A 17,650-nucleotide genomic window follows, 5' to 3' on the forward strand; every position below is an offset into this window, starting at 1 on the left:
ATTGTAAATATCACTAGCCTTACCAGTGAGTACACATTGCAATAAATGAATCCAATGCTTCCTTGGCCATTTCAAATTTTCAGCAACTTTTTCAAAACGAGTAAAATATTAGTCTACTTCTTTTTCTCTGAAAGTGGGCTCTAACCTAAAATTCTTTGTAAGATCAAAACTTAAATTTGGATTTCAAGTATGAATGTGCTTTTCACTTGCCAGCTCCATTTATTTTAATTTAAATTGATATTCCCTCTCTTGATCTATTTCTGCCTTATCTGATTGTTTTTGCATTTGTTGTTTTTGTAATTGCATTTGTCTTTCTCTTTCTTTTTTTCCCGCTTGTAAATGCATTTGTATTTCTTTCTCTCTCTCCTGTTTCTGTCTCCTCTTTTTTATATTGTAACTGCATTTGTTTTTCTTGTAACTGCATTTGTCTTTCATTCTCTTTCTCTTCCTTATCTAGCTGCATTTGTATCTGTTTTTCTTTCTCTTTTTCCTCTCTCTCTCTCTCTCTCTGCTCTTTTTCAGATAGTAACTGCATTTGTTTTTCTTCTTTCCGTAGCTCTAGCTTTCTTAACTCCAATTATATCTTTATTTTTTAGTTCTAAATCCAATATTTTTATATCAGCGTCTGATACAGCCTTACTGACCGAAACCAAAACACTTTTATCCAAGACATTCTTCTCGACCAAATACAGGATCAAAACGTTTTTTTATGTCTTGATTCGTTAAGGAAGATTTTGTCTCAGAAAGCTCGTATTTTCTGGCAATTGCATCAATTCATCTTTTTTGAAAAGATCTAATAGTTCCTGGGTGGGATTTGAAACAAAGATTTCCATTTTTTATGACATTTTAGAAAAAGCTTGCCGGTTTCACTAAAGATTTCAAAAGCTTGGGGAATTCAAATTTCAAACAACAAAGTTTTCTGAAATATTTTAGCCAAAATTCAAAAATCAAAAGCGAGCAACCCGATTTCTTATGCTACTTGTTTAGGCTTCAATAAACAGTAATAAAAGAAAGAGTGAAAACAACAAGCTTTGAAAAATTCAACAAATAATTTATTTCCCTTGAAAAATAATGTAAAAATGAAAGAAAAGAATTTACGGTCTCAAGAATCATATTCAAATATAATCCAAGAATAATCCACGAATTAGATCAAAAACATGTTTTATAGTGTTAACAGAATTCTTCATGAAAGAAGGACTAAAAGCAATAGCAGCTTCTAAGACACCAGCAATATCTCCTGTTGCACCCCTGCATGGATCACATCCACGTGGCAGAAGAGACACAATTCTGGTCTTGTAGCAAATTATGTCTTTGAACGATACATGTTCTGTTTCCACTTGTCAATATACAGAACGTAGATTGAGGGTAGAAGACAATTCGGTCCAAATATTCGATCAAGGAGAGTGCTCAACGAAGAGTAACGAGTAGCTGTCTGTAATGGTTGCAAAATCGTATATTCAGCATAAAATCGTTAGTGCTGTACTTGTTTGGTGCATTAAAGAACTTTGTCAGACTAGAGGAATGACGACAGTACTGTTGTATTTTCCTAGGCATATCCTGTACGTGTTTGTCTGCCTCCTCCTGTGTCGTATTTATTTCGGTTTGGCAAAATGTGGAATGTATGGTTGACGGGTTCAATGGATATATTGCACAATTGCACCATACCTCAGGGCAGAAATATAAATATAATATTCTATGCTACGGAAAGACTGAGTCTGCGCCGTTCACTGACTCACATTCAGCAAAGAAGTTACAAAACATGTCGACCATTTTACCTAGAACTATGTGTGTCAAAGAACCTCTTTAAACTGTAAACTAAACTTATTTCCTTAAGCCTTCTGTTCTGTACACCCATACTTTAATAGGCGTCATGTGACTGTATAATCGATTAATTTCATATTTACCATCCTCGCACCAGACCTGTCCCATTTCTTCCTACAAAAGGTCCAACGGGTTATCGATAGAGACTAAATTACTATAACAATTCGATAGTAGGCAATGTTGTACACTACTCGTTTTTAACCACTTTATGTGAATCTGGATATCAACTCATGTGAACATAATTAATAACACACTGATATAGTCTTGATGCAAATAGAAACGCTACGGTGGGTATCAAATCCATATTCTATCAAACCATACAGACTATTCTTGCAAGCAGACAATACTCAATGTTGATATGCATCGTTTCACGCAGCAATCAGTTAACTACTATTTCTGGTAGATCAATTGATCTATTCTACCAAGTGCACACTCATATTATCGTGGCGCCCATACTAACAGACTATCCAATATAACCTCCCGCACTGAATAATACTGCCAGGTGCATTAGCTTATTAACAGTGCGACCGTACTAGCATACTACTGGATATTACTTCCAGGCGCACTACCTTATCATCATTGCGCCATTAGTTACGTGCATCGATAGTCAAAGATAGGAGTGGTTATTTCAAGGAAACCTTGACAAAAGATGTTTGCAATGGAGCAAACCCTTTCAAAAGTATGCTTAGCGTATGAACGGCTTGCTACATTTTACATACAGTTGTAGCACGTAATTGACAACTACATGTATCTGGAGAGAACATATGCATCACTTTCATTGATTAATAAATAAGGCATTCTCAGCACGCATTTAAAGTTCAGACATATTGATATTACATCATGGTTATACTCTTCCGTAATTAAATCCAAAACAAAATAACATGTATTGAATGAAATGCATATATTCATAACGTTACAAATCGGAACGAACTAAGCAAAGATAGTATACTACGCACCCGATATATTAGCGTCATAATTTTTTGGGGAGACGATGATGCTAAACCCTGCTAAAAAGAACACCCACTACCAAGTCAGAAAAATAAATTGTTAAGGGATATAAGGTAATATTGTTTGTCTGTCTTTACATCGTTTGCTTCTTTTTATATTTAAAGCCTTAACAGTATGCAAATAGATCTAAAACGATTTACTCCGATAAAGTTTGACAAGTGCACCGTGCGTCAATGGAACATTATAATTGTGCTTCAAGATAAAACATTAAAGTGCTCATATTCTTGCCTCTATTTTGGATCATTCATATAATTATTCACCTCTTTAGACAGAATTGGTCTGACCTAGCTTTGTTGTCAGCGCCGAATGTTAAGTACAAGCGCAATGTTGACGGTTATTATTTGTGCAGACATATGCAACAATTCAAATATATATATATATATATTATTTGTATTAATCAATATATATATATATATATATATATATATATATATATATATATATATATATATATATATATTGATTAATACAAATAATACAATCATACAAGTTAAAGAATTTTTGATTATACAAATAATACTATCATACAGGTTAAAGAATGTTTAATTCGTACTCTACGGAGAATCGAACCCTGGTATACGGGTAAACGGCACCCGTTGCCTTGCCTGCACACACGAGCTCATATTCCATCATGACAAAGCACACATCACCAAAAAATGATTTTACTCAGTCGGTGTTATATGCACTCGTATGTAGCAGACACGTTCGCATAAAGACCTAGTAATTAATTCGCACGTATCTACACAGTCATTCCGGAATCCTACGAAAGAAATCAAGGTATATAGAATTAATTATAGAGAATTATAAATATACACTAGACATAACCATTTAATTATAGAGAATTATACATATACACCAGACAGAAGCAGTCTGGTGTATATTTATAATGACTGTAGATACATGAGACCTAATTACTTGGTCGTCATGTGAATGTGTCTGCTACACACGAGTGCATAAAACACCGATTCAGTAACTTCATTTTTTGGAGATGTGTGTTTAATCGTGAGGGAATACTGGCTCGTGTGTGCATGCAAGGCGATGGTTGCCGTTTACATGCGGACCTGGGTTCGAATCTCCGTAGAGTACGAATCAAAAATTATTTAACCTATATGCTAGTATTATTTGCATTAAAATATTAATTATGTACATCAGACATTGAGATATTGTGCAGTGAAAACGACTGTGGTCGCTGTAATATAGAGGTCTTATATAATCATTTATTGCAAAGGTTATCACGTTTTCGTAAAATTATACTTTTATATGTACTAATTAGAACCCGTTGCAAACAATGCTGGTATTCCAGTGTGTGCCCTGAATGAATGAGCGATCAAAGGAGGTCACTCACTTGTCTCACATTCGTTAACGTCAGATCGAGTCTCTGCTCAACAAGCGTTTGTTAATGAGACCGCACCACTTGTTATTGTGGGTCAATGGTTCTTCTACTATTCCTTCTCCACTGAAACTCTGGCCGCTATACATAGGTTATCAGGAATTAAAAATGGCGTTAAGCCCGCAATGTAAAAAAAAAAACAGACTAATTTTACACATTCATTCCCACCGTAAATGTATGCTATTTGATGCATTATTACAATATAAATGTAATGATATGCAAAAGTATTACTCGGTTTGTTATATAATTTATATTCAGAAAAGAAACTAGTAAAATAATTGCAAATTAGCACGTGTAACTTAGGGGCCTACTTGTAAAATAAAAACACTACCACAAGACAAAAGCACCAAACAAAAGACCTAGAACACAAATAATGCAATGGCCTTATTCTACGGTCCTGCCGTGAGACAGAACTTGCGGCGAGGAATAGCTAAAATGTGCCAAGTATATTAACTCTCTCCTTTGTCTAACAACACCGATGGCCCTTCGTGGACTGCCACATACCAGTTGCTTTGGCACATTCCGCATTAACTTGTTGATACACTGTTTCGGTCTGAGGCTAGCTATACAATAGACGCAAGAACGGGTCCTTACAAATAACATACAAGTGAAAAGGCAATAAACTGTCTTCTTTAGCTGGTGATTAGAATGGCAAAAAATATACTTACAATTTTAGATCCTGAATTTCCTCAAAATGTCCTTTCTTAGTTCTGCAAATCCGAATTACGTTAGACATGTCACAGGTTCTCAATCTTGATTACACATTTCGAAATTGTACTGCAATTTCGAATATAAGTGCAATTACATCCTCCTTGCTGCACTCAAAATGAAATAAGAATTAAATTCCATGGCGTCGTTTTGATAATTGCAATTGAAAGACTTCATCTTTTTCCCAGATCATGATTTCAAACATTCAATGACAGAAACAGAAACACATTTGCAGATGTCAACACGCTTCTTGCTCGCTTCTTCAATCCAATGTATTTCATGTGGAATCGTCATATAAATCCAGTCGATAATCTCAAAATTTCGAAAAATAACAAAATATATTCATTCCAGATCAAATGGAAAAGTTGTTTCAATGTGCATTCATATACAATATGACTCCAAATTTCAATTTTAACTAGACGCGCCATTTTCTTTCGAAAGTTATGTCCGTTCAAATTTATCTCGGCGCATTAATAATGTTTGATATTGTGTAATGATGAATCTGCACTTGTGTATTTAGTTTGGAATACAGCATACATTCGGTTATTTTTGTTTTGTGTATTTTGTTAATATAAGTAAACATTAGGTAGAATTAAAAAATGTATCATATAATAAAAAGGTTACTGCATTTCTATGGGAAAATATGAACTCGTTTTGTTGGATGAATATACTGCACTCCCAAGGTCGTGTAATATTTACATCCAAAAAAACTCATTCATATTTCACATACAAATGCAGTAACCGATAAATATTGTATATGTCGGTGTCGTATCGCAGGTTGAGGTTTATTGATAGTTTACAGTTCATGGCGGCGTCATTATATGAGCTTTAAAAAAGAAGCAACAGCTTTGATAGAGAAGACAAACAATTTTGGTGAGCAAGGAAATTTATTAAAGATAAACGTTGTTTTTCCTTACGATTACCTTGACGATTGGAATAAGTTTCAAGAACGAGGTTTACCCAATAAAGATTCATTTTGCTCGAAACTGAACTTAGGATATATTAATAAAAGAGAGTATGGCTTGATTGTGAGAACATTTGCGATTATCATGAATTATTCAGTAACAGAGGTACTCTTATCTTTTCGAAACTTTCAGAGATGAGATGTTAGATACATAAGAACTATATTTTTCTTCTTCAGATTATCCAATAAATATTGCCACGACAGCAAGAAATAGATAGGAAAGTTTAAAGATGAAACTATGTCAGTTTATCTGACTAAGAAGTAAAACGTATTGTCTGACGTTAGTAGAAGAATACGTTAAGAAACAAACAAAAGGAACAACAAGAAATTGTTGTCACGAAATTGTGTACGAGGCATATCAATATGTATATGTTGTCAAAAATGTACTCGGGTTTCGTTGCCGCGTACATCGTCACCCGAGGGTGGTATATTTTTTCGGCTCTAGTTCTTTCGAAATCCTGAGCGAAACTCAGACCCCTGCACGTGCAAATTGCCTGCAGCGGGAAACCTAGGTACCTAGCTGCGCATATCTGTCACAGCTAGTGTACATATAGAGCAAATTCTCTATAACCAAATCGCATTACGCCGAGTCTTGTCAGAAAGCTTACCCCTTTACGGAAGCGAATCTCCAGCTGCAGAGGTAATGAAATTTTCTTTATTACTATTCGTTTATATGACAGAAATTTTTTCATACTTTAGATGTTTTAGAACCTTATTTAATGTTTCAAAGACTTATTTCTGCAAACATATTCATTGAATGCAGTAGCTAACGAGCAGGAAACATATATTTATTCTAAATTCTACAGAGTCAATACCTAGGTTATACAACGCCATATTAGAAATACTATATTCTGGTTCGAGTTAGCTATTTGTTGTAATTGAACAGACAAATTTATATTTAATTATACGCTGCATTCATTAAACGATTAATGTAATGGGTAACGAATTCATGTGCGCGCATGCGCAACATATATCAATGCAGAAGTACATATCCGTGTCATATGTACTACACAGTTTAGTTGTTATAATTTTAGCTGCCTTATGCCATGCCTTGTATATGGTTTGATGTGGGGTCACCAGCTGTAGAGCTACTTTATACATGCCTGCCATGCCTTATACATCGTTTGATGTGGAGTCACAGAACTCTGTGGGGTTTCGTGTGACGTATACGCTGTGTTTTGGTGACGTTGGATCGGAAGAGTGGACTGGTTTTCTCGATGCGAGGGATCAGGGCTTCGCTACCATCGGGTCTGTGATGTGAGGGCTCTTGAGGGATCCTTCAACAGACTGAGAGGAGCGGACCATGCGTGAGTGCTTCTCTGGCCATTGACTAGAGCGCGTGGAACTGGAATTAACATCTTGGTCGTCAATGGGCGCCACGATAGTTATAGTGTTCCATGTTATTTCCACTATGGCATTTCATAATTTCATTCATTTCTATTGCTATATCATTATGTGAACGATCGATAGGTTCATAATTTCATTCATTCCTATCGTTATATGAACGATCGATAGGTTCGTAATTTCATTCATTCTTATCGTTATATGAACGATCGATAGGTTTTTAATTTCATTCATTCCTATTGCTATAGCGTTATGTGAACGATCGATAGGTTTGCAATTACATTTTTTTCTAAATCGTTATTTGAACGATACATTCATAATTACATTCTTTTCTAAATCGTTATTTGAATGATACATTCAAGACTCTTTATATTTGGGTATAGATCACTTTTATTTTGTTGATCGGTGATAGGAATTCACGTTTGTTTTGAAATTCCATTTGTTAAATTCATGTTTTTAGTTTCTCATTGAGTTAATTGTTGTTGATAGTTCCAAGTTAGGAACTTTATAATTTTCCTTATCTTATTGTTTATAATGGTGTCAGATTTGTTGATATTTAAATTGCGTTTATAAATAAACATCTTGTAAACGCAGTTGCTTTTGGTGTCTTCCCTTATTCAGTCCCAACCCGGCTTCATCCTGTGACAATTGTTAATAAGGTGATAAGATTTGATGATTATAAACCTGCGTTTAGAGGATCTCTCGGGGACGTTAAGATCATGGAGATCCCATCAAATTGTCAAAATATTGAAACAGATGTTACAAATCTGGATTATGTAATTTTAATAACAAACATAGTGCAGATGGTTTTAATACATTTGCTCATGGGCACAATAAGCATGCAAACAAACATGTTCAGAAGTTAATTTGTGCAACAATAAATATAGTTTAAATACTAATGTCACTCATTAAAACTCCCAAGTAATCTTCAATAAAAAATATTTAGCTGGTTCTGGTGTAATAACGCGTGTGTGTGTTTTGCCACGTGTTTATCTATGATCCCCTTTATAACAGATTTTGGTTTAGTCTCGCATCCTTTTATTCTTGGGTCATCCTAATTTAAGAGCATCGAAGTTGTTCAATATTTCTTAGTGTCTAATTGTTCCATACCTTTTGTCAGAAATCATTGTTGAAGAAACACCAACATATCTCGGCACATCTTTCATAGAAGGTAATGATTTTGCACATCTTAAAACCAATAACAGGTTTTGGTTTCATGTAACAGCTCATGCTTATAATAGAATGTTATGATTCTAATATAAATTGTGTGACACAAAATAAAGCAGCCGTAGAGCAGCAAATAGTGGGATGGTCAAGGGATTTCTAGATTATTGACAATTTTCCCATTAGACCAAAATTTGCGGTGTTGCTCATGTTCTATTTTTTTTTAAACTAATCTTCATTCATTACGTCTAAATATTTTATCTTTTAGAAAGAAAATTAGAAAGATATTTTGTTTTCAATCGGACGAGTGGCAGAAATCTGCATCAACACCGTGAATGTTGATCAAACGAGAAAGTTGCCAAGGGTCTAAAAGCCACTATAAAACTTACTACGATAAGCGTGGATTACCTCCTTTTCATTAATGAATATAATCATGCATAATATTACCGATAAAATAAATAAAATTGTATCTATTTATACTATGTTTAAAAGAAGAAAGAAGTGAAAACAGCTTTCAAATAAAGAACATATAATTTGGATTGGTGTGTGTTTAAAAGAAATCGCTTAAAAATGTTCCAACCAGCCATAAAATTCAGAGCTGTGAAAATTCAAGCCCTTATTTCTAAGTGTGCATCTGTTTTGCACCCTCTCTTTATCCATAGTACACTTTGATTGTCAATAGCATTGCTCAAAACTTCCAGTGGCCCTTGTAAAACACTGCTTCTTTATTGTTTCATCCTACTTGGAACACTCATAATAGTCAGCTTAATAATGCTTTGGGATTTTTCATTACGTTTTAAAAGAACTGTTAATTACAAAATGTACTAACTCTTTACGAATATAAGTAATATTATAATTTACAGTAATTAGAAGAGGGGATCCTTATTCTCTTCAAAGTATTCATTAAATTAATTTTCACAGAAACTTGCACAATATTATATTGATGTAACAGTTGAAAACACTTAGAATAAATCGTAATTGTTATTATAGCTGCGGAGAAGTGATTATACTTTGTAGTGGCTTATATCAAGAATGCATGCAACGATATTATTTATTAATCACAAATATATACCCTGTTTTTGCACATGTAGCAGTGCGTATAGCTTGATTTATGTATCCTACAATAGCTTATGATCGTATATGTGATCCTATTTCAGTTAAATATATATTAGTTTTTCAAGAAAAAACTAAATTATTAGATCTTTCATTGTATTTTATATCATGTAAATAAAAATGCATTATTTTCATTTTTATGATGGCACGTTCTGATTTTCAATAATAACCTATGTCTAATATTTATGTAAATCCATTCTTTCTTTATCCTTCATTTTTATCATTTCCATTATACTTATTTATTTGGGAATACCTATTTTATGCTGCGAATTAGACAATTCCTTTTTTCTTAGGTATTCCAAGGAACTTATATTAAATGTGAAAACATGTTTGCAATGTTTACATAATTATGAAACGGCATTGTTCTAAGTTATTAAAGGGAACCTAGTACAATACAACTCTTTTGTTCTGGAAAACAATTTGGCATACAATGACTTTAATTTTGGATTAACAAAGATACACAAACAGGTGAGTGCGATTGTCTTTTTAAGATTGTTTTGATCAAACTACTCAGGGCCTATTTATAACCAGATTGTACATACAAAATTATGTCATTGACAATTTCATGACCTCAAGGTTTTCATTTTCGTAACTCATCTGCTCAGACATTATTAATTTGTGAATATTTGTAAGCTGTATAGGTAGATACACATTTGATGTATTAAGTCATATTATAATGGCATCAGTAATTTATGCAAATGTAATTATAAAGCACAAGAAGGATGGGCCCAAAATATGTGTTGAATGGGTGTTTGACATCTGACACTGATGAGACAGTAAATAGTCACGTTGAACATTTTAGTATCTTTGTAAAAAGACATTTGGTGATTAAAGATGTTTGAAGAAATGCTTTACAAGAAAAGATGAAAAGAATAGACTTGAAAATTTTATGTCTGAAAGCTTGTGGTTCCATATGCTTCACCTTGTTGCAAGGAGACACATGCATAATAAGATATAAAAAAAGAAAATATAACATTTCTAAAGGAACAAAGTAATCTGTTTAAAGCAATTTCGCCCTCTCTAACACACGAATTAAATGCACGCCAGACTGCAAATACAAACACTTGAATACATAATGATCCGCCTTAAAAGGAAACACAAGATTAAGGTAGTTTGATTTTAAGAATCATTTATGCGATGTCAGTGAACAGATTACATCCTTTAAAAATAGAAGTGGGAACAAATGCAGAAAAAAATACTCAAATCGAAATTATTATATAAGTTTGAAAATAACGTTACAATTTATAAAATAACATTCTGAAACAGCCACAGCTACGCTCCAGACACTTAAGGAAATATTGTTTGATACAGATGCTCACGATGCAGATAGTAAGATCTCCAGATAGATACTGTCAAATATATGATATACAATGCCTATCAGTGCCAGTATTGAAGTGAAGTTATCTTCAATGTTGCCATATACCATCCAAAACTACTAACAACTGGACGAGGCAAGTCAACAGTTCGAGAACAAGTTTTTTAACTCTTGTGTGGCCTTAATTCACTTATATATTTTACAGCAACATCAGTTGTACCAGTTTTTGAAGAGGGGAACGAAATATTCAATGATCAGTGTCAATAAGGACCCATTTTTTGGAGACAGTGCTAATAAGGTATGACGATAGATTGGTCAAGACTGCGAGCAAAACCTTTGCGCAGATGTAAATTCTGGCTGTAACATGTCGTTTTCAACAATCTTAGAAGATTACCTCTAGGAAGAAAAGAACTAATAAAACACAGAAACGAGTACCTTAGAGGCAAACATTGTAAGATGTTATGGCACAATGCTGTGCAGATTGTATATTGCATACAATGGTTGGTGAGCTTAACATAATGACAAAATCTGGATTGCATGATCTGAATGTACCTGATTAAATTGATGCTTATAAGACTTTAGGCTTAGCGTCAAGGTTCATCAAGACGCCATTTTGGTTTATTCTTGAGAACAAGACAAATAACATATTTGACATGGACACATACTATTTCATGCTCAAAATGTATATACTGGATTCAGCTGACAATGCTGTAGACTTCATGCTCTGAGTGGACGCACACGACCACTTGTTGATACTGTCCTGGGAGGAAAGCAAACGAAGAAAAAAAAAAAAAAAAAAAAATATATATATATATATATATATATATATATATATATATATATATATATATGTGTGTGTGTGTGTGTGTATATATATATATGTGTATATATATATATATATATATATATATATATATATATGTGTGTGTGTGTGTGTATATATATATATATGTGTATATATATATATATATATATATATATATATATATATATATATATATATATATATATATATATATATATATATATGTATATGTGTGTGTGTGTGTATGTGTGTGTAGCTTGAGCAAGGAAACAATGCTGTATTTAGGAATAATTTTGTAAAGAAAGATCTGAAATAAAGAGGAAAGTTAGAAAAGAAAACACGAGCAAGAGTAAGCTCACTAATAAGGATGGTATAAGAAACTCAAAGAACAGGAAATAATAACTCATGAAATTATTTTTCACGGATTGTGGCAGATACCAGACACTGTTCTTATATGATTCAAGTCAAACACTATCAAAGTAAAAGTTCTAAAAGCACATTTAACATTTCACAAAGAAAGTTCTAAACAAAGCACGATGGGTAAAACGGTCTTCAATTTTCACAAAGAGTCAGCTATAAACACGCACAACTAAAGTAAAGGAGCTAACTGCAATTACCAAAACACTTTTAATGCATGCTTACACAATGTCAACCCAATCTACTCCATCATCAACTGAAATGCCGATAATTGTGAAAAAGGGTAAGGTATAAATTCATAGAAGATGATGAAAATGCATTGTACTATGCAAACAAGATTATATTTAGTTGTATACAGATGGGTACATACACAGACAGATGCACACATAGATATATACACATTGGTGTTTTGCTATATAGCTGTGCATGAGATTAATGTAGCCGTGATACAAACGGTGCGGCCTTATACTGAGTGACATCTCTTTTAGACTGTGGGACTACTACATTTGTTTGACTATGGATACCTAATTCTTAATAATCGTAATAGACAAAATAATCAAATCTACATAGTGCATGCAATAGCTTGTCATAGATGAAATAGCTAATACCTTTGATTGTTTGATTACAAGTGTACCAAAGATTCAGATTGCAATTATCTTCTCATATTTTTGAAACCGTTTACAATAATAGAATTATGCTATTGTGTACGAAGAACGTTAACTCTTCAACATTTACATCTAATGATTTCTTGTTTCTCGTTTGTCCATCCCTTTTTTTTAGTTTTAGGTTCCATGATACTCATCCTGATTTAAAATAAGATATAAAACATAAACTCAAGAGGTGCTATGTACATACAAATTCATGGATGATTCTATACAGAACGGGCAAGAAATCATTATTAAGGCCTGTAAGTTAATCAAACAATGACAATTTTGAACAAACTCTTTGTATAACAGTTGTCATGTTCATTCTTTAAACCCTTTTCATAACTTTTATTTAAGCCATGAAAATGAAATCTGCAAATTTGTGTTGTCCTAAACAGACCTTTCCAGCGGCGAATAATGTGTTCCACCTTTATTAATATAAAAACGTGCTTGACAAATAGCTCGCATTAAAGCATCTCGGTCTCGTTTTATAATGCACAAATCACAAACAAGCAAACAAAATGATCAATTTTTCTAGTTGCAAGAACATCATCTTGAGATAAGCAAAATAAATCCTTGCTAGAAAGCAAATGCCATGCACCGTCATCCCGAATATCAAATGATTGGTCCCTAAAATAGTTCTGCGATTTTGAACCGACAGGGATATATATTTTTCCATTATACTTTAACGTGGATGCACACTAACAAACATTAGCGATAATGATGCATAAGGCATAATCAAACGTCAGGTGCAGATAAGACCAATATTTAATTTCGTTCCCCATCATTGGTTTCAGTCCCATATATACTAAGTCCTCCTCCAATCTATGTTTATCATAGTAATCTCGCCAGCGTTAGCTCAAAGTCACCGTTTAAACCCTAATATGTGGTTTTTAAAACAATCATGTTCGTATGATTGTCTAACGCCACCCACCTCCCTTTTTTCTTTTTGGATGTACATTACTTTGGAATTATTGTGAACTCATTCAAAAAAATTCTAGTTGCATGATATTCACATAATATAACAGTATGATCCGTTTATGTTATAACGAAGACACTAAAAGCAATTTCATTAATGATATTTTTATTTATAATGAGATTGAAAATAGATTACACCGGACACTAAACAAAAAAAAATGTCCACTGAGATAAACAAATGATATAAGGAAAAGTATCCTGTTAATAACTCGAACTAATCATGCCATGTAACTTTAGCAAGTAATCAACACCAAGCAGCAGAAATCAAACAAATATGATTGCATTATGGATTTATTACATGGATAATCAGAACTTAAAAAATAAACAATGGTTGATTTATCACGTAAGATGATCAAATTGGGGATCTTCACAACTATGAATATGCAATTATTCACCACAATACAGAATGGAATTTGTAAAAATACATAAATTCTGATAAGGATATACACAAATATATACTTGAGTCTCACTACAATAGTAATAATTATAAGTTCACAAACACGGAACATATAGTTGGTGGTGTCCAGTTGACGATAGCAAAGATCATTAGTCTAACTGCTTTGTCGGATGATCAAATTTTCTCCACGCATAAGAGTCCGCCGAAAGATCGCTCAAGAGGGATGTTTGCTGCATACCTGTTGGACCTGAAGCTTTGAACCCTCACAAGAGACAACCACATTCTTCTTCTGAGCCAACGTCATAACTGACAGCAACACACAGGTTATTCAAAAAGTCACCGAGTTCTTTTACTCTGTATCCAAACTATTAATTCTACCATTAATCTCACATCTCCAAATCCAGAAACATAGTCAAACCGTGCAAACATAGACAGCCGAACATCCAAACAATCAAGCATCAGACACGCAAATTCAGAAACAAGGTCACATCTTGACACCCAAAGCAATTGAAAAAATGACTAATGCAGTGCAGCACATGAGACCTCGTACATGTAGAAATGCAACGAAACACGTTACACATGCGCGCACAAGACGTTGGCTGTTGCACATTAAATTATTTAATTGGAACTAATGTGCAACATTATCATTATCAGGTTTGAATATGAATATGTGTCCAACAAGAATACTCATACAAAACTGAAACATTTTCTCAGACATTAATTCATAAAACCTTGAAATAAATTAAACTCCTCTTTTCGGTTATAAAATGACTAACGTGAAAATATTATAGCGCATGTAATATGGTGTTATAAAACAGGCTTGACGATCTGTAAAATTTAGATATCCAATACATCAAACAATTGTATTGCATATACGAATGACAAGAAGACAATTCAATTTTATAAGTCACTTGCCTCTACACTAAAGATTTCTTCCGTAATGCTGACATTTTCCTGACGATATTTTGTGACGTTTTATGATGTTACTGTCTACCTTAGTGCCATCAATGGTCTGGCCAAGATGCCATCCACTGCTAGATGCTTAAGTTAATCGTTTGTCTCATTGCTGACTCTTTGTTCGTTCACCATCAGGTGAACCGAACAGAGTGTTATAAAAAAATATAAGACGTAAATAAACCAGTATCTGGTAAAGCTGTACGCAGAAATGAAACCCAAGCACATTTTAGTTCAAGTATAATTCATTAACCTTAAAAATGCATAATTCCGTTACATATATCAAGGCATTAAAGCATATTGGAATTCATTCTGAACATTCTATATTTTGGACTTGCAATACATTTAGGATTACTTGAAATCTAATTCACCTAAATTGTTTATTGACTTTACCCAAACATTTGCTTTCACTTATGTATGTTTCATATATTATATGCATATTTAATTTAATGGTTTGTTTCTTAGTTTAATTGTTTAAAATTTAACTAGATGCTATTGTAATGTAACATTGTTTACTGGACTTGACCTTGTCCTGAGTTGAGTTCATTTCTGCTTGACCTGATTGGCCTTTTAAATTGATTTTTATTTAATGTATTTAAACAAATAACACTATAATAATATCTTCATTATTCTCTATGCGTATGAACTTATTGACCGAATTATTATTCAGGTAAACAAGGAGTGGTAAAAATGTTGATCAGGGCCAGGGTTCTCGAGATTCCTAAGTGAATTTATTAGACTATATTGCTGTAAATAAACAAGACTCATTAGATCATTCTATAAGGATAATTTCTATTCAGTAATGGTTGCATTTAAAAAATTCTAATGTGACCTTAGGTCAAGCAACGAACTATATTATCTTGTGACAGTGAGGATTTTAAAAGTTGTACTCTGACATCTAACATTTTAAGTTGTGTTACGTTGTGTCCAGTTTTGGCTGAATTTTATTTTCTTCATTTTATTGAATTTTAGTGATTATTTAATCTGGGAATACAAAAATGCTCTGCCAATATTCTTGGATAAGAACATTCGTTGGAATTTATACTGTATTCAAACCTGGAATAATATTTACTCTGATTCAACAAGAGACTGTTGACGCATGAGTACTTCTTCTGCTATAACAAACAGGTCATCGCCTTGAATTTTGGATCCCTTCGGGAAATGAACTGAGATTTATTCAGCACATTTTATAACTAGGACTTGTGTGTTTAATTCTTTGATTATTTTCGGATTTAATTCCCAATGCCGTAAGTTCTTTTTTCTCATTTTTCACTTTCTATTCTAGGGAAAAATTATTTTTTAAATTTTACAAAGCTTGCTGTCTTCACTCTTTTCTGTTACTTCTTCTAAGAACATAGACTCGTAAAAATGCACACACAGACATACACACAGATATATATATATATATATATATATATATATATATATATATATATATATATATATATATATATAAGTTTTTGAAGCCATGTACGAAACAGGCCTTGTGTAAATTTCACGAAAGTGACACGTCAATAAAATTATATGCTATTTCAGAAACACGGTGCTCTACTTCGAACTTCAAGGTGTGATATACACTTAAAGTATGTTTTTTTGTTGTTACTCATTATGGAGGGGGGCATCTCTTTGCCTCGTTACTGTGTTAGACAAGATAGAGAGAGAGATACGGACAGAGTAACAGACATAATTAATGTGTGATAAAATGGATTTTGGCGTACCCCTAATTATAAAATCTGGTCACACGTAATATAAAATGATTAACAAAAAACATTGTGTAAAATTGTACCTAAGCAAAACCTATTGAACTACCAATATGTTATATGCAGATGTTTGATCGCAATTTTATTTTTTACTGCGGATAGCTCAAACACAATTATTAACACACGGTATATCAGTAACAGTATTCATGACTAGGGTATCTAACAACGCAATCCAATATCTTCGTTATGCCCACAGTTATTGCTTCCAATTACATGTGAACTATAGGAACATTCAAATAAACTTGATTCAGTTCCAACGCAGTAAACATCGTCGAGCCAAATGGGACCTGTGCCGTCTGGAACATTATCACTGCTTAGAACAGTACCAGATCTGCAAAACAAATTGTATTTTGAATGTAAAGCAGTCCCATCAATTTCAAATCTCCTTACAATCAATGTTTGGTAAAATGTATGCACATATTTTATTTGTTTATCAATTTAAATATCTCTCATTTTATATATGTACAGTTTTGTCGTGTGCCTAAAGAGGCATAATACAAGGCCTCAAAATCTCAACTTAAGATTTATGGTTTGCGCAAGACATCAAGAACATATTGCACTAATGATTCAAGACAATAATGGTCATTTCTACTTGAAGGTGAACATTCAGGCATGAAATTTGTTTTTTGTAAGAATTACATTATATTTATAACATTATCAAATTTAAACTAGTATTTTATTTAAAGCGCTTAAAACTTACTTTCACTTTAACTACAAATTGTGTGTCCGAAGAACATAATTCATCATAATATGTGTGTTATTGTAGAGTGCTAAATGTAACTTTCTTTATTTCAGAGATCAATTGATATCAATAGCATGCGATTGGATCAGAGACGCAAAATAAATATTTCTTTTTAGGTACTGTGAT

The 17,650-nt window shown here is 33.0% G+C and overlaps 1 protein-coding gene across 2 annotated transcripts in view; it reads right to left on the minus strand.

Annotated features, from left to right (window-relative positions):
* Window positions 1-16,847: 16,847 nt before the first annotated feature.
* The window catches only part of LOC149789020 (coadhesin-like), a 43,387-nt gene continuing 42,584 nt past the window's right edge, over window positions 16,848-17,650 (minus strand). For both annotated transcript variants that reach the window (XM_089975182.1, XM_089975181.1), the window contains exon 16: window positions 16,848-17,113. In XM_089975182.1, coding sequence (XP_089831308.1) covers window positions 16,942-17,113 — 172 coding nt within the window. In that variant the 3' untranslated portion in view covers window positions 16,848-16,941. The remainder of the gene's footprint in view (window positions 17,114-17,650) is intronic.

This window comes from Sinohyriopsis cumingii, chromosome 11 (assembly GCF_028554795.1).
Source record: "Sinohyriopsis cumingii isolate HCF-2022 chromosome 11, ASM2855479v2, whole genome shotgun sequence".
NCBI lineage: Eukaryota > Metazoa > Mollusca > Bivalvia > Unionida > Unionidae > Sinohyriopsis > Sinohyriopsis cumingii.